General features: G+C 39.7%; 4 protein-coding genes and 1 long non-coding RNA gene across 8 annotated transcripts in view; 3 read left to right on the top strand and 2 right to left on the bottom strand.

The window, feature by feature from the left end:
* LOC123982562 (uncharacterized protein C16orf52 homolog B-like) overlaps positions 1-6,134 on the bottom strand; it is a 14,214-nt gene extending 8,080 nt beyond the window's left edge. For 2 of the 3 annotated variants that reach the window (XM_046068167.1, XM_046068166.1), the window contains exon 1: positions 5,328-6,131. In XM_046068167.1, the coding sequence (XP_045924123.1) occupies positions 5,328-5,433 (106 nt within the window). In that variant the 5' untranslated portion in view covers positions 5,434-6,131. Of the gene's footprint in view, positions 1-5,327 lie in introns of all 3 variants that reach the window. The other variant, XM_046068168.1, reaches the window with a different exon arrangement.
* On the top strand, positions 3,255-14,444 carry LOC123982565. Its single transcript, XR_006828000.1, has 3 exons — positions 3,255-3,344; positions 5,303-5,419; positions 13,513-14,444. It is a non-coding gene; the product is annotated as an uncharacterized LOC123982565 (long non-coding RNA).
* Positions 6,574-14,771, bottom strand: LOC123982560 (cytochrome b-c1 complex subunit 2, mitochondrial). Of its 2 annotated transcripts, none has more exons than XM_046068164.1 (14): positions 14,637-14,771; positions 13,717-13,803; positions 13,107-13,256; positions 12,882-12,946; positions 12,733-12,789; positions 12,129-12,253; positions 10,383-10,480; positions 10,241-10,298; positions 9,991-10,086; positions 9,651-9,850; positions 9,400-9,480; positions 9,214-9,290; positions 7,113-7,266; positions 6,574-6,929 (listed from the first exon to the last, which is right to left on the bottom strand). In XM_046068164.1, exons 1-14 carry the CDS (start codon positions 14,667-14,669, stop codon positions 6,846-6,848), a joined length of 1,365 nt encoding a protein of 454 aa, XP_045924120.1. In that variant the 5' UTR covers positions 14,670-14,771; the 3' UTR covers positions 6,574-6,845. The 2 variants fall into 2 exon arrangements, with proteins under 2 accessions (XP_045924120.1, XP_045924119.1); XM_046068163.1 differs by lacking the exon at positions 13,717-13,803 and adding an exon at positions 13,580-13,681 and having other exon boundaries at positions 14,637-14,723.
* A 1,037-nt stretch (positions 14,772-15,808) lies between these two features.
* On the top strand, positions 15,809-17,784 carry snu13b (SNU13 homolog, small nuclear ribonucleoprotein b (U4/U6.U5)). Its single transcript, XM_046068169.1, has 3 exons — positions 15,809-16,026; positions 16,218-16,338; positions 17,317-17,784. The coding sequence occupies exons 1-3, from the start codon at positions 16,024-16,026 to the stop codon at positions 17,577-17,579; spliced, it is 387 nt and encodes a 128-aa protein (XP_045924125.1). The 5' UTR covers positions 15,809-16,023; the 3' UTR covers positions 17,580-17,784.
* A 3,283-nt stretch (positions 17,785-21,067) lies between these two features.
* Positions 21,068-25,518, top strand: crym (crystallin, mu). Its single transcript, XM_046068894.1, has 8 exons — positions 21,068-21,355; positions 21,437-21,587; positions 23,045-23,107; positions 23,200-23,301; positions 24,411-24,594; positions 24,936-25,057; positions 25,151-25,235; positions 25,341-25,518. The coding sequence occupies exons 1-8, from the start codon at positions 21,189-21,191 to the stop codon at positions 25,412-25,414; spliced, it is 948 nt and encodes a 315-aa protein (XP_045924850.1). The 5' UTR covers positions 21,068-21,188; the 3' UTR covers positions 25,415-25,518.
* Positions 25,519-26,010: the final 492 nt, after the last annotated feature.

The raw sequence follows: 26,010 nt of genomic DNA, 5'->3' as shown, positions 1-26,010 counted from the left end.
GACGGAGACAGAGAGGGATCATTTGTATTAGTACTTTTTAACTGCAATTCTACATTTATTAAATATGCTTTTATTTCACACTTGCTTCTTGTTGGATACATCGATAAAGCGACAAAATCATAGTCAGTTATTACGGAGCAACATTAGCATTAATTGGAGTCATGTTTCTGGTCGCCTGGAGAATGTTATCAACCATTTTTTTGGTTAACTCCTTTGGGAAATATCTGGCTCATTAGCACCTAACCCTAATGCTCCACTATGTTCACCAGCGAGTCACTATCTGTGTCTGTCTGCTGTTTGGTGCTGAGCGGGTAATGTACACAGGGTAGAGTTTTTTTTATTAAAACCCAGCTGCCTGTTGCGGCCGAAAACTACACCATAATAGTGAACCAAAGCAGGAAAGTTGCGGCCATAAAGCTAAACAATGAGCTGAAACTCACTATAAAGCTCTTTAAAGGCGAGGGGAGCTGCAGATTTGGTTATTTCTGTAGGGTCATTACTACAAGCACCCCATTTCTCACTGTCACATAGTTTTCACATTCTCATACATTTTATTATAAAAATATCAGTTACAATCCCTTTAATTTACAAAATAAAACTCAATCAAGTTTTCAGAGGCTTTAAACCCCGTTCAGATTGGATGAATTTTTCAGGGATTGTAATAGATAGAACATTAGCCTGGCTCCACAGTAGCTAACATATCATCCCAGATGGTTTTTAGCCTGTACAAAGTGGCTGTTAATAATAATACTCCACAGTCTACTGCGTTTTAAATCCATTATATGAAAGGCAGCTTATAGCATACTGGTAGCTGGCAGTACAGCGGTTTGTTTGATGAGTTTGCTTTCTATACATAATAAACTCAGTATAATGCACAGCAACATATGACATCATTTGTTCATATGTTGACTCTGGCTGTAAGACATGACAACCTCCAAGGAGTTTGATTCCCCACAAGCCCCGGGGCCCGAGAAACCTGTTGGTATGGAAATACTCTGGTGGGCGGTGTGCTAAGGCAGCAGTGACCCTCAGTGATACATGTATGACGTCAAACTGGTTCAGGGTTGTGGCATGAACCACCAAAGCATCAGCGTGAGAGACAGAGGCATTATTACTGAGTACGTAGAAGCCTCCACACCGCACAGAGCATATGAATGCAAAATTAAATCCTCCCACACCTTCATTTATTCCTTTGTCTCCTTGCTTTTTCTTACTTATTATCTTCAGCAAGCAGTTAGTGCCTGCCAAGCAGAAACAGAAGAAAGACGGGCTTTATACATTTTATGGACTTATTCAGGGCAATTTAAACCCATCGTCTGAAGAATTAACATAATTGTCATGATGGCAAAAATTACAAGTAACCGATATTACAAAGAGTGGAAGAACACAGGGAAGCACTGAAACATCTTGTAATTAGGAGGAAAATTAAATAAAATAAGCTTGTTTTGAATAAACCTGGTACTTAAAACCATTAAGGACCCATCAATTTACTATTTTACTATTTTTAAATTATGTGCAAAATATGTACAAGTAAAATTACGGACCTTAGAAAAATACAACTAAAACAACAAAACAGAAGACAGATTTTAGACAGATTCTCGAGACAATCCTTTAATTATTTATTGTTGGCTTGAATTGGCTTCAGTTCCTGGTCATGGCTGCAGTACTGGGTGATGATACCAGGACCAGGTTGAACCACATCCTCCTACAGGCTAACCTATTCCCACTATACGCACGACATCCTGTTCCCTCTCAACACATCCTTTCATACCTCGGGGGTGGGGGACAGTGTAAACTGTGCATTAGTTTCCTGGCTTACTTGAATCTGCATACCAAAAAAAGAAAGTGTGTTTTTGCTTTATGCCATTATCGAATGTGGATTTTGTTTATAATAAAAAAAATTGAATAAGAAAGCAATATTTTTAAAGTTCAGTGTGTAAGTAGTGGCATGTAGTGGTGAGGGATGTGAATTGCAACCAGCAGCTCCCGGTGATTTCCCGAGTTGTGAAGTCGTTCTTCCATCTTCACTGAGTGTTCATGTGCTCTTAAGCTGGAATGTGGTATCAACATGGATGCTAGTACAAATAAGAGTTGGATTAGTATTATCAGAGTGTATAAACAGCTTAATACTTACAAGTACTTAAAAGGTCTTTACACTCATACTGTGGCCTTACCAAACTAATAAAAGACAGAAGCGGTAGGAAATAGCGCATGCTTCACTTCTTACAATGTGATGTATTTGATGTTTCACTTTGCATTTGTTAAAATGGGATAAAGGGAAATGAGGAGAAAAAAGGACTAGCCCAGTTTAAACAGCTTCTTCTTAACCACCAAAAGAAAAAATGTTCTGATTATTTCAGAAATGACACTTAAAACTTTGCCTTGCTTTTTAAACATAATATTTTGATTGTGGGAAGCGTCACTCAACTGCTGTGCATTATCCAGTATTTTAAAAGGTAACCAGAAATGACCAAAAATTTAATATTCAGATGCAGTATTAGCTATCTGCAATGCATACTGACTCTGCTCATTAAATACAGATTTGTATCCAGTGGTGAGTGGCATGACATGGAGTTTAATTTTATTTTATTTTTTTACCTCTGAGTGAGGCTGCCAGCTGAGACATCTGATGTTTGCCATAGCCGTGGTGTGAATACCAGCAAGCATTGTGTTTGTGTGCGTGTATGTGTTTTACAAGTGGCCAACCTTAACCTATACTTAGTGACCACTTTGAAAATTCAGACACTCTCCTGCTGCTTCAAATCTCTCAACACAACACTTAAGCACACAGAGTGCTATTGGTGCGCAGTTTCCCACACACACACACACACACTACTAACATCGACCTTGTGGTAAATGGCAAAGCAATATGAATGACAGAGCAGTGTTTGAATAGCAGCTATAATAAACCAAAGTGATTCTAAATGATCATGATAACCAATAAAAAGTTATCACATTTGCCTACATATTCACAATGACCTTATTAATGCCCCCCACCCCCTCTTCCTCTGGGTGTTTAAACAATCTGACCAGGTAACTAAATAGATTATTCAGAGCTGGGCTATGTGCAGAGGCACTGTTTGAGAGAAAATTATGAAACACATATTTGCACACACAATCATTATCTTTATGTTTTTGACTTCTACATTTACACAAAGCTCTGACACCGCCAAAATAAAATACGTCACGACTAAGCCAGACGGGCTTTAATTCTCCAGGTGGAAAGCATTACTCTCCCAGGAGGCTTAATTAAAAGTCACACATCTTCATTCCCAAACAACACATCCTGCCTTCAGGTTATTACTATTCGGCTAATTAAACAGGAACAAAAGGCTTTTAGTACAGTAAGTACAGTCATTTCACACCATCATGTACTATGAGAAATGGGAATGTAAAACCCTCCAGAGTGTGAGGTATTCTGAACTTCGGTCCACTTTGTATTATGATGATTGAGATAAAAAAGATTTGTCCGTGGTTACTCATTTAATTATGCAAGAAAAACTGCTTGTTATGTAGTCCTACTCAACTTGCAGCTGCAGTCAGTATTTTTTATAACAAATTAAATCCCATAATAACCACTCAGCACGGCTGTTATGTGCTTATCTCTACTCTACTGTAGCATTAGGTTGGAGGCTGACGAGCCCCGCTGGCAGCTGTGTATATACTGTAGTGGTTTGTTTGTCTATTGCATCAGTTTTAGTCCATTTTAGGGTTTTGGACTTTGTATCTGAATTTTACTCTATTGCCAAAACTAGGAAGGGTGGATGTAAGTAGAAGATAGTGGGATTTAGCCCAACACCTGCATTCACACACTTTAAATCTTGTATCAATAAAATCTGCCCACAAATACATCCTTTCAGACACAATCCTCTGTCCGTAGTGGAGCATAATAAAACTATTTAAAGACCCTGAAGACCTCAAGTATTCTCTAGAACATTAAATACCCATGGCTAAATACGAAACAAGATAAAGTTCAGAAATCATCCTTAGTTATGATTTGTTAAAGGTTAATGGGGAACTCTGCCAATTCTATACATGAAATTCTATTTACAGCTCTTAGGTATAGATAATACTTCTACATCTGTGAAAAAAGTTGTACAAAGCCTTTTATGACTCCGGAGAGAGCAGTGTAAAGTGAGATAAATGTCCTCAGGTGATGTCACTTGAGTCAATGTCCCTTGGAGCTGAAGACAAAGTTTTCTAAAGTTTGAAAATGAAAAATATCGGGGGGGGTGGAGTTAGAAAGAAGTGAGGCTACCAGAACTCTTTTTAGCCCGCTCCTCATCTCTGCTTGGGGCTAGCGGCTTGACGCTACATTAGCAGTGACTAACATAACACACCCGAATCTGCAACAGAACCATTGGGGGTCGAGTTGCATTGTGGGTAATGTAGTTGCATGGTGGGTAATGTTATCCTTCTTTTAACTGTCTATCATGAATCCGACAATGTTATGAGAGTGCAATGCCAAGCATGCAGTGTACTCTTGTAAACACTTAAAACGCTCTGATCTGCTTTATCAGCACCGTGTTGGTGGGGTTTGACTACATTTGACGGAATGGTTTACTGTCATCCCATTTTGATTAAAATACTGCAAAATCCTGATTGGTGTACATGTGACATCAACTTTTTACAGCTCATCCCGTCCTCAGTTCAAACCAGTAAAGAAAAGCACAGATTCAAACACAAATACAAAAATGTAAAATAACCAAAACTGTTCCAACTTTGGCAAAAAAAATAAATTTCCATGTAGGATTTAATGGCAGTTACAGTAAGAAGGTGACTGAGAAAATTAGTGTTGGGCCTTTAAACTGCACAGAAATAATGACTGAATATATTTACAATGTGGGTGGCTTCTGAGGACAAACCCCTCATGTTGTGAGTGCCACACTACTATGTTATGTTGAAGGACAGGTGAAGATGGTCTTTCTTGACCTTTGCTGAACTCAGGAGCCAATTTAGATCTATTTCCTTTTTTGTTTAGTTCCCACTCATTCACTACCCCTACATTGTAAAATTTCTCACCATTCCTCTGATTCCTAGCCTGGGGGACGCTCCATGGGGTCCCAACAAAATAAAGTGTGGTCACCACATGATTAAGGGGTGCAGAAAACTTTATCTTTTTATATCTTTGTGATTTTCTGTTGTCTGCAAAGTCTCCTTAAATCACTGTTGGTGGTAGCAGAGTAGCCTACCTTTTAGATTAGAAGTTTCATTTCCCCAGGGATAACCTACAGTCAATAGGGATAACCAATGAATTGGCCTCCTATTAGAAACATAAACAAGTAAAACTCCACTTTTTCAGAACAGAGTGCCAACAACAAACCTACCAGCTGAGTCCCCGGTGCTGATCCAGTCCGGGTTGGCGATGCTGGCGATAGCGAAGATGTCTGCAGCGAGGAAGAGACATCCTGATATCACGGTGAGTTTATCCATGTCGGTGGACACAGGTGGAGGTCAGAGTGTTTTGGTGCCTCTATCTGCCCTAAAAGGAGGCGGGGCATTTAGAAGTCGGTAACCCGTATCTCGTGTCCCATCATCCCAGCCAGCGTCAGGGAACTTGAGGTGATAGTGAAGGGGTCGTTTTGATCCACGATTTGTCTCCACATCGTGTTTGATCCCAGGCGGTTCCCTCAAAAGATAACCTTTTCATAAGTCCTGCAACACCCGAGCCTGGTCCGACCTGCTGTCCCTTCTCCAGCCCAGGAGGAGAGGATCGCTGCCCGGGCTCATGGATCGCTTAGCTCCGGATGCATCCCAGCGACATTTGCGGAAAGGCGAGCGGATAATTTACATAAAGTGTTTGCTTTAATCGATGGTTAATTATAAGTGAAGGGGGATTCGTGCATGCAGTCGACTTGTTTCCTGAGTCTGCACGGAGCCCCAGACCTCTCTCGCTCCATATGAACGCGTTTTCTTTCCTCTGTACACACACAGACGGAAACGCCGCCCATGTTCGCAGCAAACCGCTCTCCGAGAGCTTCACATCTCCACACTCATATGCTGCGGACCGTCATTTCACCCCTTCAAGAAAAAACCTCTGTACAGCGCAGCGAGTGTGTTTCGCAGCGATGCTGTCCTCTCTCAGCGATGGAAACATACAATTCAGTCAGCTTGCGTCTCCATGTCTGTAGTGGATAACTCTCGCGAGAAAATAACCGACGCTTATGGTAGTTTTCATCACCATAAATTATGCATAGGGGAGTCATTTAAAGGAGTTGCTGAAACACCTCTGAGCACATTGTGCAATGAAGACTGGTACCTTCCTTTCTAAGAGTTAATACTCAAAAGTTGCACTTATTAAACTGGAGGGCCCATCCCTTGCTTGCTCTGGAGCTATACTACAGTCTTTGTCAGCAGATTGAGTTTTCCCTTCTTGGACTTCTCATCCATGTTGACTTGACAAGTCATTAATTTAGCCTGATTCGGTCAAAAGCTCCAGAATAAGCAAGTAGACCTGGAGTAGGGACTGCTTTGTTTACATGAATCAAGAATGAACTGTAAAGCTAGAGGTCATACATTTTATTATATAGCATCCAAGACATAGAACACCACAACAAAAACTTTAAAACTCTATAAGGTAGATAGAATTTATTCATTATTTTACATGAGCTATACAGTTAACATGGACAGATGAGTTGTGTATGACACTGTTGATGCACCAGAGCAGCATCACCTGAAAATAGTGTTACAACACCTATAAATAACCAGTGGTGTTGACATCATATCTCTCAGAATAACATAGTTTCAAAAGGTGATGGTGACCTCTGTCCTTTGTCAAAATGTAAAGGAAACAAATTCTGCTTTGCCGTCAAAGTTAGGTACAGTACGAGGTGTCGAGCATGGCTTTAGATCTCATCCGAGAAGGGCGTTTTTACAAGGTTGCCACTGGATGCCATAGTCTTCTTGCCGGACACAAATTTCTTGGCAGCCTGGAGATAAATAGCAAGAAAGTTAAGAACACCATTGTTAACTGAAAAACAAATTTTTACAGAATTCAGCAAATCTTGAAATTATTTTCTAAGTGAAGTATATTCAGTAATATACAGAACAACTATGTTAATTCTTAAACATCCTGAAAATAACCAAGCACTGACAAGAACCAAATGTCTTACGTTGGCGATGTCAGTCAAGGAGACGTTGTCAATGTTTTTAGAGATCTCCTCAGAGGAGCAGTAGGATCCGCTAGTCAGAGCCTGAGTGCCCATGGCCTCCAGCAAACCCTCTGAAGTCTCCAGAGACATCAGGAACTGCCCCTTCAGCTGGGCCCTGCAGAGAAAACAAAGACAAGCACATCATAAGCTACAATAGTGCAAACAAGGAGGAAAACAGTTACCTTGATATATTTTCTTCTGAATGTTAAGTATGGTGGGGGAAAGGAAGTGAAATGTTTTAATTAGTTCAGTTTTGACCCTTTAATCAGTTAACCAGTTCACTTTAAAGCAAGATTATGTTGAGGACAATAGTTTTACCAGGGATGTAGTATTTTTTTTCTTAAAATAACAGCCTCAAAAGCATTTTGATGGTACAATGACTTCTAATTAGGGAGGATGGCGTCCCCGTCATTGCCACTCTGGGTGTGGAGCGCCTGCTCTAGCACTATGTAGCATTGGAATCCCAGGCAGGAAATCTATCGCAAGAACGGCATAATCCTTTATGGCACCATGTCACACACCAATAAGACTCTTCAGCAAGCTAGCTATAAAAAGAAGCTAGCTCTGGATTCTCAGTATGGCTATCCTGGCAGAGGTTATGAAGAGACCAAAGAAGACAATGGCAGAGGAAGCAGGGAAGAGAAAAAGAGAGAGTGAACGAGCAAGCTGAAAGGCTGCAAGACAAATGCCGTGCTGGCCTTCTTTCTGTTAGACTAGTAGGGCTGTGCGATATGGCAAAAAATTCATTTTCTGATATATGTCATTTCATATCCCAGTAACAATATATATCCCAATATAGAACATTTTTTGTAAATTCAATGAAATATGGCATTTCCAACTAGAACTCGGGATATTTCTCTGCATTATAAAGGTGGGGTAAGTGAGAACTAAGAAGGGAGAAATCCAACACCATGACAAATATCATGATAGAGTGAACAACGACACAGCAAGTAATATAACTAATGTTAGCTAGGTTATGGATTAGCAAACGGCACTTACTGCTGCAAAGCTAACATGAGAGGACGAGATGGTCCCAGAGCAACACAGCAGTTCGACACAGCAATTTCACTCTAGTGCTGCTACAGCTAACATCACAACAACAGCATGTCTTGTTGAACTATAAGGTAAGCTGTAGGGGGTGGTGACGCAGTGGATAAGACGCATGCCTTTGGTGTGAGAGACCCGGGTTCGAATACACTGTGAGACACCAGTGTGTCCCTGAGCAAGACAACTAACCCCTAGTTGCTCCAGAGGTGTGCAACCTCTGACATATATAGCAATTGTAAGTCGCTTTGGATAAAAGCGTTAGCTAAGTGAATAAATGTAATGTCCGTGGGCAAATCATTTAACGTTACCTGACTGACACGCCCATCATGGCTGGAACTGTTGGATATTGTTGTGTGGCTCGTCCATTATATTTAATGCAATTTCTTCTCTGCAAAAGTCACTACACATTGGTGGTGGTTGAGGTGAGTCCCCCCCACTTCACTATGAAGCACTTTGAGTATCTATGATAAAGCGCTATATAATTGTAATTCATTATTATTATTACTGGCACGTGTGGAAGAACCAGAACAGACCACGCCGAAGTAAGTCTCAAGTTGAATATTAGTGGTTCAAATTCCAAAGTAAAGCAAACTTCACCGCAGCGCATCGCGTCGTTCCTTCACTCAATATTACGGTAAAGTGTGGAATTTGCGACAACGATATAAACGATACAGCATAATTCTAAATGATAGACGTTTTTCTATCGTCAAACAATAGATATTGTCCTATCGCACAGCCCTACTAGTAAGTAATAACTTATTAGCTGGCTTGCTGTGTCTTGTGTTGTTGCACTTGCCTGATATTTGGCTATGTTACCAAAGTTGTCAACATCATAAGTACTGTAATTGTAACAAATGCACGCACACAGCTGTCCATATTTATGACAGGCGGTGTATTCACATATGTGTATTTTACATTTTGAAATGAAAGAATAAAATTAAGACAATGGAATTACTAGTAAGTGTTTACTAACTAGTCATCATATCAAAGCTGTGTCTCTGTCTGTGTGTCTTACTTGGCCCGAGTGAGGTCAGCAGCTGTGACTCCACCGTTAGCAACCGCCTTCACCTGGTCTAGAGCAGCCTTAATCACCTGGAGAGACAGAGATTATGTCAAGACATTTTACTGTTTCCAGTTTCATTTTGACACAAATAGACTGCAGCTACGAACATGGCTGTTGTCATAACTATGGGATACTTACATCACCTGCAGCTGCAGCCTGAGAAATGGTGTAGACCCCAAACAGACCAGAGTCAGAGTAGCTTGCATTGAACGCACTAACCTGTTAAGGAAGAAAAAAGAAAATGTTTTTACAGGCAGTGCAATCATTAACACATATGAAGGAGAAGGTATAGAGCTTTCACGGTACAGATGCACAAAACAAGGTGAGCCAGTCAAAATGGATGTATGAGCGGTTTTACAAGTTTATATTACAAACTGACAACCACTCACATCAAAGGGGTCAGCAGTTGCCTTGGCAACACCCTGGACCAGTTTGCTGGAGGCACATGAGCCCCTCTTGACATGCGGACCAGCTCCCAGTAAATGCTGCAGGACACTGAAGGCCAGAGCCTCGCTGGTGCCCGCTGCTGCTGACTGGCTCACCACCGCTGAGTGGACCAAAGTGCTGGTGCTGGGCAGACGAATCTCACCTAGAGAGAGGCAGGAGGGGGCGAGACAGGGAGGCATTCAGGGTGGTACATTTTCTTGGGTTGGAAGTATTAAACTACAGTTAAACTTCAAGTGGCGTATGACCAACACGCAGATGTTTTACAACGTTGGTACAGCTCACCTCCACGGTACTGAGCCTTAGCCCCTGTGGTGCCCGTCCCGCTGCGAATGTTGAGGAAATGCTCCCCAACTTGTTTCAGCACTGCGTGGTCGACACCTGAAGAAAAGAGAAACATCATAAACTTGATGATTGCTTGGTTTGTTACTTTGACATCCATTCCCATTCATAGTATCATATAAACACACATCAAGTTACGACAGTACTGATATCATTATAGTGTTATTATGTTAAAAGGTATAATGACCCATACCAAGTCCAACAAGAGCCATTCTTGAGCTTGTGAAATTGTTCTGGACAAACTGGTGCAGCTGGATTAAAAATACAAACGTTAGAAAGAGGTTTTAAATGGTTATCCATAAGTCTGAAGGACTAAACATTGGAAAAATACTTACATGTTCAGACTGGATGTTGCCAACCATGTGGTCAGGACAGTACAGGGAGTTACAGAGAGCATTCTTGTAGGCAGCTCCATGCAGACCTTCAACCACACCTGGAAAAGACAGAAAGAGGCATGACCACAAACTGCAATATTCTGATGTTAAAGCTAAAACGTGACGTCTTCCTAATTGATAAATCACTATATGTGCCTGTATGGTGCAGTGATTGGATTTGGTGCACCCGTTTAATCTCCTTTTGTCACTTGAGTAAGTGTGTGACGCTCTCCTCTGCAGTGTGCTCATTATCCACTCCACACCGGGCTCTCGCAGGAGCCCCTAAAAACAGATACGTACAAACCAGAGAAATGATTTATGAGCTGTGTGTGAGTAACGTTAAATACAACAACCTATCGTAACCACCCCCCACCCCGCCCCTCCGCTAATAATTCAAAACATAGTCAGACTGAAGCGGAAAGACAGAAGAAAGTAGGAAGAAGGTAAGAAAAGGTTTGGATTTACATAGCTAGCCATTTAATGTTAGTGTATTAATGACATTTGTTGTTTAACATGTTCAACTTTTCACAAAGCCAATGTGCTCGTCAGTGTCACAGCCTGGATGGGGTGGGACATTAAAAAAAGTTTGACGTGCTAAAGCAAATCTTTAAATGTTGAACAATATGATTATTGACAAGTTAGTACGAAGCATTAACAAATTAGAGACTAATCTAGAGCATATTCTCTTCCACAGGGATTTAATGAATAAACACAACCCACGGAAATAAACAGCTGTAACCGGATTTATTTAGGGCTGAAATGATTTATCGATTAATTCCATTACTAAGACGCATCAACAAAAATTGTTTGCATGGAGGCTTCGTTTAATCCATATGACTATGTAGCACACACTGTTTCGCACCGACATTTATTACTGTCGCCAAGCAAAAGTATTTCTTAATCGATGAATCAATGAAATAATAATCTGTAACAAAACCTCGATTATTAAAATCATCGTTAGCTGCAGCCCTAGATTTAATATTCAACTAGTAGTATAATAGTATACTATTATATGAAATTATTATATATAGTAACTAATATATTAACATTATACTAACAGTATACTATTAACAGAACATTATACTTTTTATTTAGTGTTGTAATATTATACTAATACAATTATTTACACAAGTTCCTCCTCCATATTGTTTAGTAATCTTGTTTACGTGGTTTGTGTTGGTGCTTCTGGTGTACCGTATAGCTTCCCTGGCTGAAAAACTGCAAGTCCCCATTTAACTTTTTTGGAGTTGAGAAATACATTTCAAAATGTCAGTATTTTGTGCATTTCCCTTGATAATCAAGCAAGTAGACTCATAGTACTATTTTTTTCCATCACATCGTAATCGCAGTATTATCCACAATAATCGCAATTTGACTTTTTCTCCAAATCGTGCAGCCCTAGTGCAGGGCATTTGACAGTTTACAACTCAAACAATGACAGCTTTTTCACAATGTGTGACACTGCTTGATAATACCATATACTTTCTGAATCTGCATCATACTTATGGTGTAATCAAAGTGGCATTTTCCATCAGTAATCAGGCTATGCTCTGAAGCACACTGGTGGGAATAAAAAGTAAGTAGTTCTACAATAAACCACTGTGGACATCCAGATCTAAAGACATATTTGGGATGAGGTCAACAGTCAGATTATTGCAGACCAAATAAACAGTCTGTGGGTGCATTGCAAGTGAAATAAAGGCCCACCTATTTGAGTGCTCTGTGCAGCCTGGGCCTTGTCCATCTTCACTCTGGGCGTGAGGTCTGACACCTCCCATGGCCGGAACTCTTGGGCTGTAGTCACGTTGATCAAATACTCCATGACTGTGTCACTGTAGACAAACAACAGAGAGGGACAAAAACGCGTTAGTGGTATGAGGTGCTGAAACTTTTCGTGCTGTATGTATGTTTTTGCCCTTTATACCTATTAGCCTGCCCTAGAACTTAGTCAGGCCTATCGCCTTCTTAGCATAATTTTAACATTGATGTTTTTTTTGATTGTTTCATTTTACATTGTATTATTATATTTGCTTGTGGTTTGTCCTATGTATTCTTTTTGTAAAGTGTATTGGGGCCATGCTGAATGGTGATTCTGCACACAAATTTATTTGCCTGATTGTTTTATGAAAATGCGGTGTAAGAGAGTGCTTTCACATTATGCTTACCTCAGCCACAGTTCTTCATGAAGAATTAAGCTACAAGTGTTTTACAGAACCCTTTCTAGTCTAAAAGGAGCGAATATTGATACTAAAAACCCAACGATTTCTGACTTGCGTAGTTTTATTACGCAAATTATTATTCAGGGACTTACATGTCGTCTCTCAAGCAATCAACGGTGTAGATCATGTTCTCTCTGGAAGAAGTCACGCTGCAGAGAAACACAGATGTATAGATATCCAGATAAGAAAATTTTCACTTGTCTTCAGTGGTTTGTTATGAAGTTTCTTGGAGGTTACTGACCTCATGCTCCCCCCCACTGCCTCAACACCACGGCATATCTTGAAAGCGGAAGCTCCTTTGGTTGTCTGGAAAAGTAGGGGAAAAAAAGTTAAAAAAGAAGGCAAATATACACGGAGTACAGTTTTGCTTTACAGCCGTATGATTAATGCTATATTAAAACCAGGGGATAAAGGACAACCAAATAAATAGCTGTTTCAAACTCAAAATACACAGAGTATATCTTACCAGGCTGGAGGCCAAGCGGAGGAGGTGGGTGACCCCCTGGTTCTCTGGGGTCTCATAACGACAGCCGGCCCTGATGAACACTCCGATCTTGGAGGCTGGGGAATAGTTCTCCAGGGAGGCGATCACCAGTCCACTGGGCAGTTTGGTCACCTGGACAGAAGGACACATATGGAGACGTCCTTTAGTTTTATTATCAAGTATAGACGGACATTTAATTAAAACATGTCAGCCAATAAGCCTCAGTTTACACTTTTAAAAAGGGTAATCTAAGATCATTTGGACATTTATTTAGATGATTTGACATTTTATACTCAACATAATGAGAAGAGAAAAACAGCTAAAACATAATACATAAGTAACAGATGTCTTTTTCTATAAACAACCCAACTAATCCCTTCATTCTCAGGCCCAAAACCACACTGTCTGGACTCAGCCAACCCCGGCTCAGCCATCCTCATCACTGCCCAACATACATGGACGTCCTGGTAGGAGTGGGCAGCCCCTGGAGAGAGCTTGAGGCCAGCCAGGGGCTGGGCAAGGGACTGGCCTGTTCTGGCAGCCGCATAGAATCGTCTCTGTGAAGAAGAAAGACATGTCAGCAACCACTGACCTGCACATCCTGTGGCTGTAACTTAACGTGTTCGGCGGCACCAGTGAACTCCACCTTACGGGCAGCCTGGGCCGCGTAAAGCCTTGTCTGGAAAAACAGAGAACATGGGAGGGCGAGACATTACAACTAATGTGTTGCTGGCTTGCTCAGCTGATGCGAGGGCATGAAAGATTATGCAATGAATGGCGTTAGTTTTCTTAACATGAATTCTGTCCACATATGCTTCTCATACACAACATATTTTCACAAAACTAATCAATTTATTCAGTTTGCATCCTCACATGGTACATAAGTGTAGCTGGACACCCTGCACTGCTTCTTCTGTGCTGGTAAAGTACTGTATGTTTTGGTACAACTCTTACAGTAGACCATGCATAAAACTGACCAACTGCCCCTGAACGGATTTCTGACACATGACAAAGTAATTCACCACATATAGTGTCTCTTCAGGAGCTTTCCCATGATCTACATCATCAACTCCATCTGCTGATGAAAATCATATAATATGTTCTAAAGCTCATGAACTACCTACTAAATAGACCTGCTGGTCTTCCAAGGTAAATTATTTCAGACTTTTGACAGCCAATGTGAAATCAGTCACAAATAACTTTAGGTTTATTTGTAGGCTATTTTAATACGCACATTAAAAGCCTTGTGTTCTTATTTCAGTACACATAGGCAACGTTACCAATTCTCCATGTTGAAAATATATTTTGATATTTTTGTGTATTGTGTAACGTTATCTGTTGGTTTATAACAGGCTCCAGCTGACTGCTTCCTCGTCTGCTCTTCATCACGCCTGGTCCGGACACGACTCTGAATTCTGCCCACCACGCAAAGAGTAAAACGCACGCCTGCTGCGTGTACAGCTGTACGGCACACAAATAAATAGGATATATTAGGTATATATAAGTCCTTACCGATAGCTGACTGATTCCCCGGATCCCCTTCATCTCCAGTCTCTCCTTCAAGCAGGACGATGAAGCAATATGGCTGACGTGAAAGTGCCCTACCCAGAATGCCCAGCGCGCTCCTCACTCGGAAAAGTACCGCTGAGCCAATGAGCGCGCGCCCTCTGTTGCCACGGAGATAAACTGTACAGTAATGACTGAACAAGATCGTACAAATGTGTCAGAAAGTCAATTCAAAATCATTTATTTTAACAATTCCTAAACAAAACGGCAGGGCTATCTGCTCTATGTCAAAAGGAGATAGTTGTTTCTTTCCCACATCTCACCACCAGGACAGGTTTTCTCAGTAATGTGCCATGGGAGAAGGTTTGGCTGTTGCTTAAGAAAAACCCATAGAGTGGATGTAAAACCCTCATAACACATAAATTAAATTGGATCTTGTAACACCACATTCTCAACAAAATATTCAGGAATTATAATATAATAAATACATTATGTTCGTTCTGCACTGCACAACCAGACAGGTGCCACATTTGTTCTGACATTATACTTTTGTGAAGATATTACGGGTTTATTAGGCTACTGATAATTGAATATCATACAAAAAACAAGCACTTGTCACCCATCCAAAATTTTATATACATAAAGAGCTTATTTTTTTCGGTTTCCATAAACAATTTGAGCAGTATCTTTAATACAATCTTTCACAAATAAAAAAGCTGTAATGACTGTAAATGAATGTATTGCTTTTAATTTATTTCATTGTCCTCTCTTGTTTTAATTTTAAACTATTACTATTATTTTTTGCATTTGTTTATGTTGTTCTTTACAGTGCTGATTAACACACCTGACATTTTGTTCAGATGATTGTTTTGTTTTTATTGGGAAAAATAAATAAAGTAACAACATTGCAACATAACTGCATTATAACACAAAATGATTTATCTGCATAAGTCAGTAAAATAATAAGGATATAAAAAAGTACCGGGAATAAAAATGAAAACAAACCAAAATACATAAAGTACAAATATTCAAAAACGTAAAAGTAATTACAGTAAACATTGAGTAACAATAAGCCACATGTTCATATAGGCCTATGCCAAGTAGAAATTAAAATTGCATGTATTGTATACATTTTTATTTAATTGAGCAAACAGCAGACACTTCCGGTCGTTTTAGCTGGTTTCCCAAGTGCGCATGTGCGTCCCTTCACACGTGCGGTAAACGTTAGGACTTGGTGCTTGTAACAGAGCTTAGAGAGTTCGTAGAGCCACAAAACTACTTAAATAAAATACGCATTGCGTCTTGTTGCTCTTTCCAAACTTAGGTGAAAGAAAATAGTCCTCCGTGAAGCATTTCGCCGAGAGGGCCGGAATACCAGAAAAAACTGTTCACGATGGTGAGTGTTCCGAATGTAACGTTAACTAACAAGCTAACACAGACGAGCTATCTTCTAGCAAGCTATAGAAACTGCTGTAGAACGAACTAACCTTTAACTCACAACATCATCGTCTTTCACTCCATATCTCTTCATACCTTACTGCTTTCCCGTGGTTAATGTGTTTTTTTTGTTTTATGTACCATAACCAGACTGAAGCTCAAGTGAACCCAAAGGCCTACCCCCTTGCCGACGCCACGCTGACCAAAACCATCCTGGACCTGGTGCAGCAAGCCTCAAACTACAAACAGCTGAGGAAGGGGGCTAACGAAGGTGAGGAAACAAAAGTTTTGGGACAAGAATGTAACTAGTTAGTGGGTTCAGATACAAAGTGGGAATCTGACTGTCCACTTTCCGAGGTAACGTTAATTTGACATCAGAAAGGTTTGTGAAACGTGTATTTTCACCTCAATAAGCACAAACAAGCTGGACTTGTGCGTCTCATGTCCATTATAAAGATCCGGACCTGGAAAAATCACTTCATCAAAGTCCAATTGCGCTTGATTTTAACCCACCTTGGAATCAAGTACTTCAGCGCCACAGCTGCAACGGTTAGTCAATCAATTAGTAGATCGACAGAAAATTAATCGCCAAATATCTGGATTATTGATTAATCTTTAAGTCATTTTTTATACAAAAAACTCAAATGTCCTGTTGCAGCTTCTCAATTGCGGTTTTCTTTTTTGTTTTTCATACATGGTAACAAATTAAATATGACAGCTGGTGCTTTAAAACAAAACAATGTTTTAATGGATCACTCTATAGGCAAATACATTTCTGTGTGATGTAGAGCTGCAATAAATCAAATACCCAATTAGTTGTCAACTATTAAATTAATTGCCAACTATTTTAATAATAGACTTAATTGGTTTTTAAGAAAAATTCTGATTCCCACCTTCTAAATGTGAATATTTTCATTACTCCTGACAGTAAACTTGAATATCTTTGGGTTGTGGACAAAACAAGACATTTGAGGACATCATTTTATAGACTAAACAACTAATCGAATAATCGAGAAAATGGTCGTTAATTACCCTACTATGATGTTAATCCCATACTGTCTCAAAGACTGTCGCTGGTTGTTAGAGGGGTGTTGTTTTTGTTTAATCAGAAACACAGTACAGTGTGTTGGTGGTGTCACATCACAGAAGCTGTTCTTAAACCAGTCGGCTGCTGAAACAGTTTATGATGATGTAACAGGGATTACGTAAAATATATAGTACTACTAACTGTGATCTACTTCTTCCTCAGCCACTAAAACCCTGAACAGAGGCATCGCTGAGTTTATTGTGATGGCTGCTGATGCTGAACCACTGGAGATCATTCTCCACCTGCCACTGCTCTGTGAGGACAAGAACGTCCCTTACGTGTTTGTCCGGTCCAAGCAGGCCCTGGGCCGGGCCTGTGGGGTGTCGCGCCCTGTCATTGCTACCTCAGTCACCATAAAGGAGGGGTCTCAGCTCAAACCGCAGATTCAGTCTGTTCAACTGGCTATTGAGAGACTTCTTGTGTGAATTTTTTGTTTGTATTTTTCTGTTGTGACAAAGTCTCCTTGAAGGAGGGAGACAAATACCAGATTGAAAATAATCTTGTCTCCTGTTTGATTAAAAAGAAATGGTTGTTATGCATGACAAGAATTTTTGTCTTACTTTTTAGGACAGTGCGTCCATTTCAGTTTGCCAAAGCATTGTCTGATTCATAATAAAATTTTTATTTAAACTGTTGTGTTCATTTAGAATTGTCATGCTAATTGTGGTTTTCATTCAGATTATGTAGTGGACCTTTCACAACATCAGATGCATCTAAAGACATTTGCGATTAATATTAGAATTGATGTGTGCTGTAGAGATAGTTGGCATGTTTTTATTGCAGCCAAATGCAATAGCAGCTAACTTCACCTGGAGGTGTTGCCATCATGTGGTCCAGGCCTTGGATTGCGTCACCAGTCTCTCACCACTATTTATATACTCTAAATACATTGCTAAAGATAATTAAGGGATCACTTAAATCGCACATATGTTAAACACACTGTAATTGTAATGAAAACTACAAAATTTCACATTTTTATTCTCAACGCTTCTGGCTGACTGCAGTCAAGCCAGCCCTCGCGCTGTTTTGCGATGCGTGTTTTTTCTAGGCATTACGGTAACATCGTGTCGTAGCACATTTCAACATAAAAGTGAGCTTCTGCTGAACATAATGCAAGTGATGTGGCAGAAACGATTGAATAAATAAATTAATGCTTAAGACACCACAAGTATCTAAAGAAAATATTACATTCTCACAGAAAGCTTACTACATTCAGCCAAAATTCAAACTCATGTAAAAAGAAAACCTTCTGTTTCCACTAACTCATTTCATTTCACAGTGACAGCAGACCACCTCAGGGTGACCCTCTGTCAATATCAGAGCAATCTGATGTAGGTTTTTAAAGTTACAGCCCTTGAAAGTGTCCTCTTCAAGTGACCACAGAATAACAGTCAGTCCATTTTCAAAATGTATACACATATAAACATTTCCACATATATATACACACACATATAAACACACAGACACTGCACATTATTTTCCAGATATATATACACATGTATTTGTATAGACAAAATATTAAACATCTTAAATAAATAAATAAAATAAAAGTAGGTTATGTGTATATATTACAAAAAAATATGTAATTGTTCAGAATGTGCATATGTGTGTATCTTGGATCATTACTTCCTTGTCCATACAAGATATATTGGTGGGATGCGATGTATTACAGGCACACAGAGCAATTCCACTTTGATTTTCTTGCTTTCTTCAGGTCTCTGGTGTCCATAGCAAGGCACTGCTCATACAACCACCTTTCACACATTTCACATTGGATCTACAAAGGACAAGGTTAAAATTTCAAAGATGATTGTCAGGGTACTCCCACAACATAAGACCATTTTCAACAAATGAAGAAAACAACATAGCCCCAGTCTCCGTTCACTGTTACACACCCACCCACACACCTCTGCTCATACTAGATTTCCATTTCTACAATAAACAAGTCACAAGAACAAAGACTGTGACAGTGTCATTGGATTGGACAGATTACCAACATCATTAATTGTTCTAACTGGACAAACTGTGGAGGTGGACAGCCACAAAAGAATCACCCTGATAATTCATTCATTTTAATAGAGGTCTCAACTTTGAGGATCAGAAGCCAATACCTCTTTTATAGGCCTACTAGTAGTCGACCGTGTAGGCCTTATATGGTTTTTACCCCTTTCTGTCTTTCATCTTGGTCAGCTGGTTATTCTGTTGTTTGTTTCTAAGCTTCTGTAGGCATAGCCTACAGGTTCCCTGCTTTTACTACCGTGTTACATTATAGTTCTACTGTTTTTTAATTAAAAGTTATTTCATCTGTATACCTCCAAGATGTCAACATATGCGACAATAATATATCAACGTTACAAACATTGAATTACATTTTGACTGAGACACTTTCATAGGTTTAGAGAAAGGTACAAGGTTGTTTATTAGTCATTTTACAGCACTAGGCTGCATAACAAAACGAAATTTGTAGTTCATTCATGATACACACACAACATATATTTAAGTGTAGGCCTATATTAAAATATGGTAATGTATTAATTAAAATAAATCAATATATAGGCTACAATTAGGCTATTTATATAGGCTACATAAATAGCCTACATACACGTATACATCCCTCTTGACTGCGTTTGAGCACCAAGAGTAATCGATGTAAAAACACCTCCTCTCATCTTGCTGGAGTCTTGCACTGATAGCTTTAATTTGGCCCATGGGCTGCCTCTTGCCGTCCACTGCTGTATATGAATCAAATGTGAGACCACATTTTGAACAAAAAGTGCAGGTTGGCTTCACATCGGCCCCTGTGAAAGGGCACTAAACTAGAGTTGTTAAAAGTTGAAACAGAAAGTTTTCTTTTTACGTCAATTTAAATATTGGCGAATAGTGAAAATATTACACACTTTCAAGGGCTGTAACTTTAAAAACCTACATCAGATAGCTCTGATATTGACAGAGGGTCTCCCTGAGGTGGTCTATTATCACTGTGAAGTGAAATTAGTTAGTGGAAAAAGGAAGTTTCCTTTTTACATCAAACTGAAATCAGGAAATTCAGTGAAAATATTACACACTTTCAAGGGCTGTAACTTTTTAAAAAAACTACATCAGATTGCTCTGATATTGACAGAGGGTCACCCTGAGGTGGTCTGCTGTCACTGTGAAGTGAAATGAGTTAGTGGAAACAGGAGGTTTTCTTTTCACATGAGTTTGAATCTTGGCTGAATGTAGTAAGCTTTCTGTGAGAATGTAATATTTTCTTTAGATACTTGTGGTGTCTTAAGCATTAATTTATTTATTCAATCGTTTCTGCCACATCAATTGCATTATGTTCAGCAGAAGCTCACTTTTATTTTGAAATGTGCTGCGACACGATGTTACCGTAATACCTAGAAAAAACACGCATCGCAAAACAGCGCGAGGGCTGGCTTGACTTTCGTTTTCGAAGTGGAAGCTGGCTTGACTTCAGTTCTGGCTGCCGCTAGTCTCACTCGAACTACAAACTTCCTATTTCATCAGAAACAAAGTTATTTGATCAAAGCGATTCTGAAATAAGTTGATCAAATATTTTATATAACGACCCCACTGAGGTTAAATAGCTGAGTTTCCCTGCCAGTCAGTCAGAACTGAAGAAGTCCTTTGGATAAGGGACGAAACGTCTTCCAGTAGCTTCAACCAAGTCCAGTTGCCCTTCACTTTAACCTTCGTTGGATAACTATGACCTGGATGACTGAGAATCTTCATAGACATCAAATATTTTAGTCATTTAAAAAAAGCTGTAGAAAAAATCGTGTTAAATTTTGTTACCTAAACGTATGTATCTTCAACATACAAAAAAAATTCAATAAAATGTTCTTGTGTCAGGAAAGTTAGACACTTCCTATGAACTGGAAAGACCTGCTCCAGCTCCTCCTCTTCCCACAGAGTTCAAAGAGCCTTTCAGCAGCTCTTGAATATAACTCGGAAACAGTCAGGGGTCCGAGATTTGGACCAAACACTTTTACACTAGTTATCGTCCCATCTGAATCGCGAGACCGGGAATCATGGCTGGACCTCCTGTTATCATATGGGAGCGTGAAGTTGAGCGCTTGCTGCATTACAGAGAGCTGATCCCTCGTCTGGAGGAGGCTCTGGGGAAATTCTCCAGACGAGACAGCGCAGAGGTGATCCAGCCTGTGCGCTCCGCAGTGCCCTTGCAGAAATACAACGGGTAGGCTTGTTCGGTACTTCCAAGTGTAGTTTTAACAAATGAAACATTAACTGTCTGTTGCTGGCTCGTTCGCTTTTACAGCTACCTGGGATTGATGCCTACATACATGGAGAATGACGGACTCCTGTCCACAAAGTTAGTGTGTTTCTACGATAGGGAAGTTGGTTCAACGTTGCCTGCCATTAAAGCCACGGTGGTGCTGCTGGACCCAGAGTATGGGAATGTAAAGGCTGTGAGTAAAAGTATTTCATGCATAAATTACTCATAAATGACACATTAAAATCCTGCTGTAGAATAATGCTACATAAAAACATGTAGGTCCTGGGGAAGGCAACAACGGAGAAGAATGCATCAGTCCATCACCGATCACGACTTACCTAAAATACTCGGATGACAAAGCCATTCTTGCCCTACTCACAGATATCCACTCTTCTCTGGACTATCGCAACACTGTTTCACACTTCACCCAGTGGTGCGAGGATAACCACCTTCACCTCAATGTCAGCGAAACAAAGGAAATAATCTAATCTAATCTAATAGTCTGTCCTCACTTCAGCATCCCATTCTCATCTCACAGTTTCAAATACCTCGGAGTGATACTGGACTCTTTTTTGACTAACACACTCATGACATCCCTAAAAGGAGCAACCAAAGACTATCAATAATCCTCAAACCCAAGCTTAAAAGACTCTTATGTTGCCCCTCCAATCTTCTCCTCTTGTTTTATTAGTGTATTATTTAGTCCATCCTATTGTACTGTTCCACATACTTCCATAACATGTTATCTGTTACTAATCAGACCAAACTTACACGCATAACCAACAACTGGTCTCCTCACACCCAACCTAGCAGAACTAAAGATTAAGGCCATTGCACGCACTGCAACCTCAAAAGCATAGGACATCACACACCCACTTAAGCACCATCTTACCCTACTGCCCTCTGGGCGCAGGTACAGAGCACTGAGATGCAGGAGGGCTTGCTTTGGGAAAAGCCTTGTCCCAGCCATAGCCACCTTAAATTAAAGGCCTTGCTGAACTGGCCTGAGAGTGTACTGTTGTCTGTCCTTGTATGTCGTTACTGTGTGCTGTTGTTGTCTGATGTGTACAGTGCTGTGAAAACAAATCCCTCCTTGGGGACAAAATGCTGAAGTCTAAATCTACATTTTTGGAGAAACTCACAAAACTGAAATTCTAAATAATTTACACTTGATGTCGCCTGTTCATAGATCGGATAGCCTGCGGGTCCCAGTGGAATTAATATTGTAATAAGTAACCAGTTCAATTTCTCGTTTATAACAAACTAAATCCGTTCAGATGTGAGTTACAATAAATTTTGTAGTCTGCATCTTACTATACACACACTAGTAGATCTTGACTGCCCCATTATGGCAGACGCACGTCAAATTGCGAACGATGTATCTGCATTTCTATATCTATGGTTGCAGGTCCCGAATGGCAAGACAAACAGCCAGACATAAATGTCCTGTTCAACAAGAGAAATGAAGAGAGAGAAGCGTTTGCTGTTGTTAGACAAGTTGCTCTTACAGAATGGCAAGAAGCTAGCAGTCCGTGGTTAAAGGCAACTCATCTACACTGTTTGCGTTATAATGGACAAAAAGTACATTTTACATTAAAATAAGATAAATACACAAACAAAATGTGACTACATTCTGTTTGTTTCACACAGGTCATGGATGGAGATGTCATCACAGGCATGAGGACAGCTGCAGCCTCTGCCATCTCTGCTAAGGTCCTTGTGTTTTCCATTTTTAAAAATCTTTTCACACACTCTAATCTTGCACTCCTTATTCTAACTTGTCCGGGTGTTTTTTTGTTACGCAGCTGCTGATGCGTCCTGAAGCAGAGGTGCTGGCCATCTTGGGGACCGGCAAACAGGCCCTGAGTCATTACAATGTCTTCACAGAGATGTTTTCATTTAAAGAGGTACAATTACAAAACTATATCTATGAAAATGTATGAATAGCACGTCTGAACAGAAGTCTGCATTCATCCGTTTAGCACAAGTGGGGTACTATTGTGACTCAATATTTCCCAACACAACATAAGATTTTTATAGGAACCTAAAGGATCTAGGCTGCACAGAAAGTTATTTGTGTGCTATGCATATCCCACTGTATTCACACGATAAAGTGGGACAACACAAAAACCTTAAGCTTTCCTACTTTATGAATTCCTACTTTTTCTTAATTCACCTTGAAGGTATTTATAGTATAACATATTAGGAAATGCAAACCTGTCCCAGAGTTAGATGACAAGATTGAAACCATTGTCAAATCTGTATGGTAAATATAAAGACTGGAAACGAAGGGAAACTACTAGCCTGGCTCTGTTCAAAGGTAACAAAATTCACCTACCACTGTTATGTGCCGGCAGGCTGCAGTGACTTTCTGGCGTCTCTGCTCCAGGAAGTAAAATTCAGTTCCAATGTTGGCCAGATGTCAGTAGTTAAAATAAGTGGTACTAAGGCCACCAATAGTGTATGGTGATATATAAATGCATCTCTAGCTATAAATCCTTTGTTAAAGCCATATACTTCACAAAAAAACTCTTTAATTCAGTTTAATTCACTGTGGAAACAATTTCTAAAACCTTGAGTTAGATGGAAATCCTTTCTAGATTTCCTGCAGCAGCTTTGTTTTTTTGTACAGATTAAACAAGATATAAAGTGTTGTTAAATTAGTGAGCACAATAACCTTTACCTTTGGACAGAGCCAGGCTCGCTGTTTCCCCTTGTCTCCAGTTGCTAAGCTAAGCTAACCAGCTGCTGGCTTCATATTTTGGATACAGACATGAGACTGGTATTAGTTTTGATCTAACTCTGGGCAAGAAAGCGTATTTCCTAAAATGTCACACTATCACTAAATAAAAGGAAACTAAACAAATGACATTTAAATCAAGTGGTAGGTGTATCATGCTCACATATCTGTCCTAAGTGTTGACTTTCTCACTGATTTCTGTTGAATTAGTTTTGTGACAGTTGGATATACTTTAAGTGTTTGTTCTTTAATGCTTCCCCTGGATGTTCACCACAGGTGCGTGTGTGGAGCCGCACAAGAGAGAGAGCGGAGAGGTTTTGCCAATCTGTCAGTGGTCCGGTGACAGCATGCATCTCAGTGGAGGAGGCGGTGAGGGGAGCAGACGCCATTGTGACAGTAACCACATGTACAGAGCCAGTGCTCTTTGGTCAGTGGGTCAAACCCGGAGCCCATGTGGCAGGTGAGAAGAAATAATTAACACAAGCAAAATTAAAGAGGAAATTTAGATATCCACCCTGCAAATATGCCAGAATTTATGTGTATGTATACTGAAGGTGTCTATATGAATAACTGTACATATTGTTTACAATAATATGTACAGTTATCATTTGTTGAGTACTGTGTGTAGCATGAAGGGACAACAAACTTTCTTTTCTTTATACAACCTTTTATTGTATAATGACAAATAAACTACCTTGTATGTTAAAAAATTATTTGCAGGATTTTCTATCAATGCTGTTGCAGTAAAAGAAATACTGTGAATTATGTCACTTTGAAAATAAAATGTCTGTATATTATCAGCGGTGGGAGCTTGCAGGCCAAACTGGCGGGAGCTGGACGACGTGTTGATGAAGGAGGCGGTGGTGTACACTGACAGCAGGGAGGGAGCAATGGCTGAGTCCGGGGACGTCATTCTCTCTGGGGTCAGTCCGTCGTTGTGCTTTCTAACTGCCTCTTTTAGATGACTGAGGTGTGTAATTGGCGTGGAAACATATGATTGTGTATCTTGTTTTCAGGTTGAGGTATTCGCAGAGCTTGGAGATGTTATTAACGGGACAAAACCCGCCCACAGAAACAAGACAACAGTGTTCAAATCCCTTGGTAAGCCCTAACTGACGCAGGACAAACCCTCATTAACAAAACAATTTCTTCAAGGTATTCAGTGTAAACATGACTTTTTTCTCTTTTGTCTTATAACAATAACAGGAATGGGAGTTGAGGATGCAGTGTCAGCAAAACTGGTATTTGAACAATGGAAAGCCAAAGCCAGCCAACCATGAAGTGACCGTGTACTTAAAACCTGACATCTTGACCTTTATGCCACGCAAGCTGATAAAGATCAAGGCAATATAAGAAAGTACAAGAAATAATATTTCAATCTAAATGGATTTTACTTAAGTTTATCCATCCTGGAAACAAACGTGTGTGTGTGTGTGTGTGTGTGTGTGTGTATATGTGTGTGTGTGTATATATATATATATATATATATATATATATATATATATATATATACACTACCGTTCAAAAGTTTGGGGTCACATTGAAATGTCCATATATATAGATATATATACATATACATATACATATATATATATATATATATATACATATACATATACATATATATATATATATATATATATATATATATATATATATATACACTACCGTTCAAAAGTTTGGGGTCACATTGAAATGTCCTTATTTTTGAAGGAAAAGCACTGTACTTTTCAATGAAGATAACTTTAAACTAGTCTTAACTTTGAAGAAATACACTCTATACATTGCTAATGTGGTAAATGACTATTCTAGCTGCAAATGTCTGGTTTTTGGTGCAATATCTACATAGGTGTATAGAGGCCCATTTCCAGCAACT

The sequence above is a fragment of the Micropterus dolomieu genome, linkage group LG14 (assembly GCF_021292245.1).
Source record: "Micropterus dolomieu isolate WLL.071019.BEF.003 ecotype Adirondacks linkage group LG14, ASM2129224v1, whole genome shotgun sequence".
NCBI classification, from domain to species: Eukaryota; Metazoa; Chordata; class Actinopteri; order Centrarchiformes; family Centrarchidae; genus Micropterus; species Micropterus dolomieu.
This window is presented reverse-complemented; position numbering and strand designations above follow the sequence as displayed.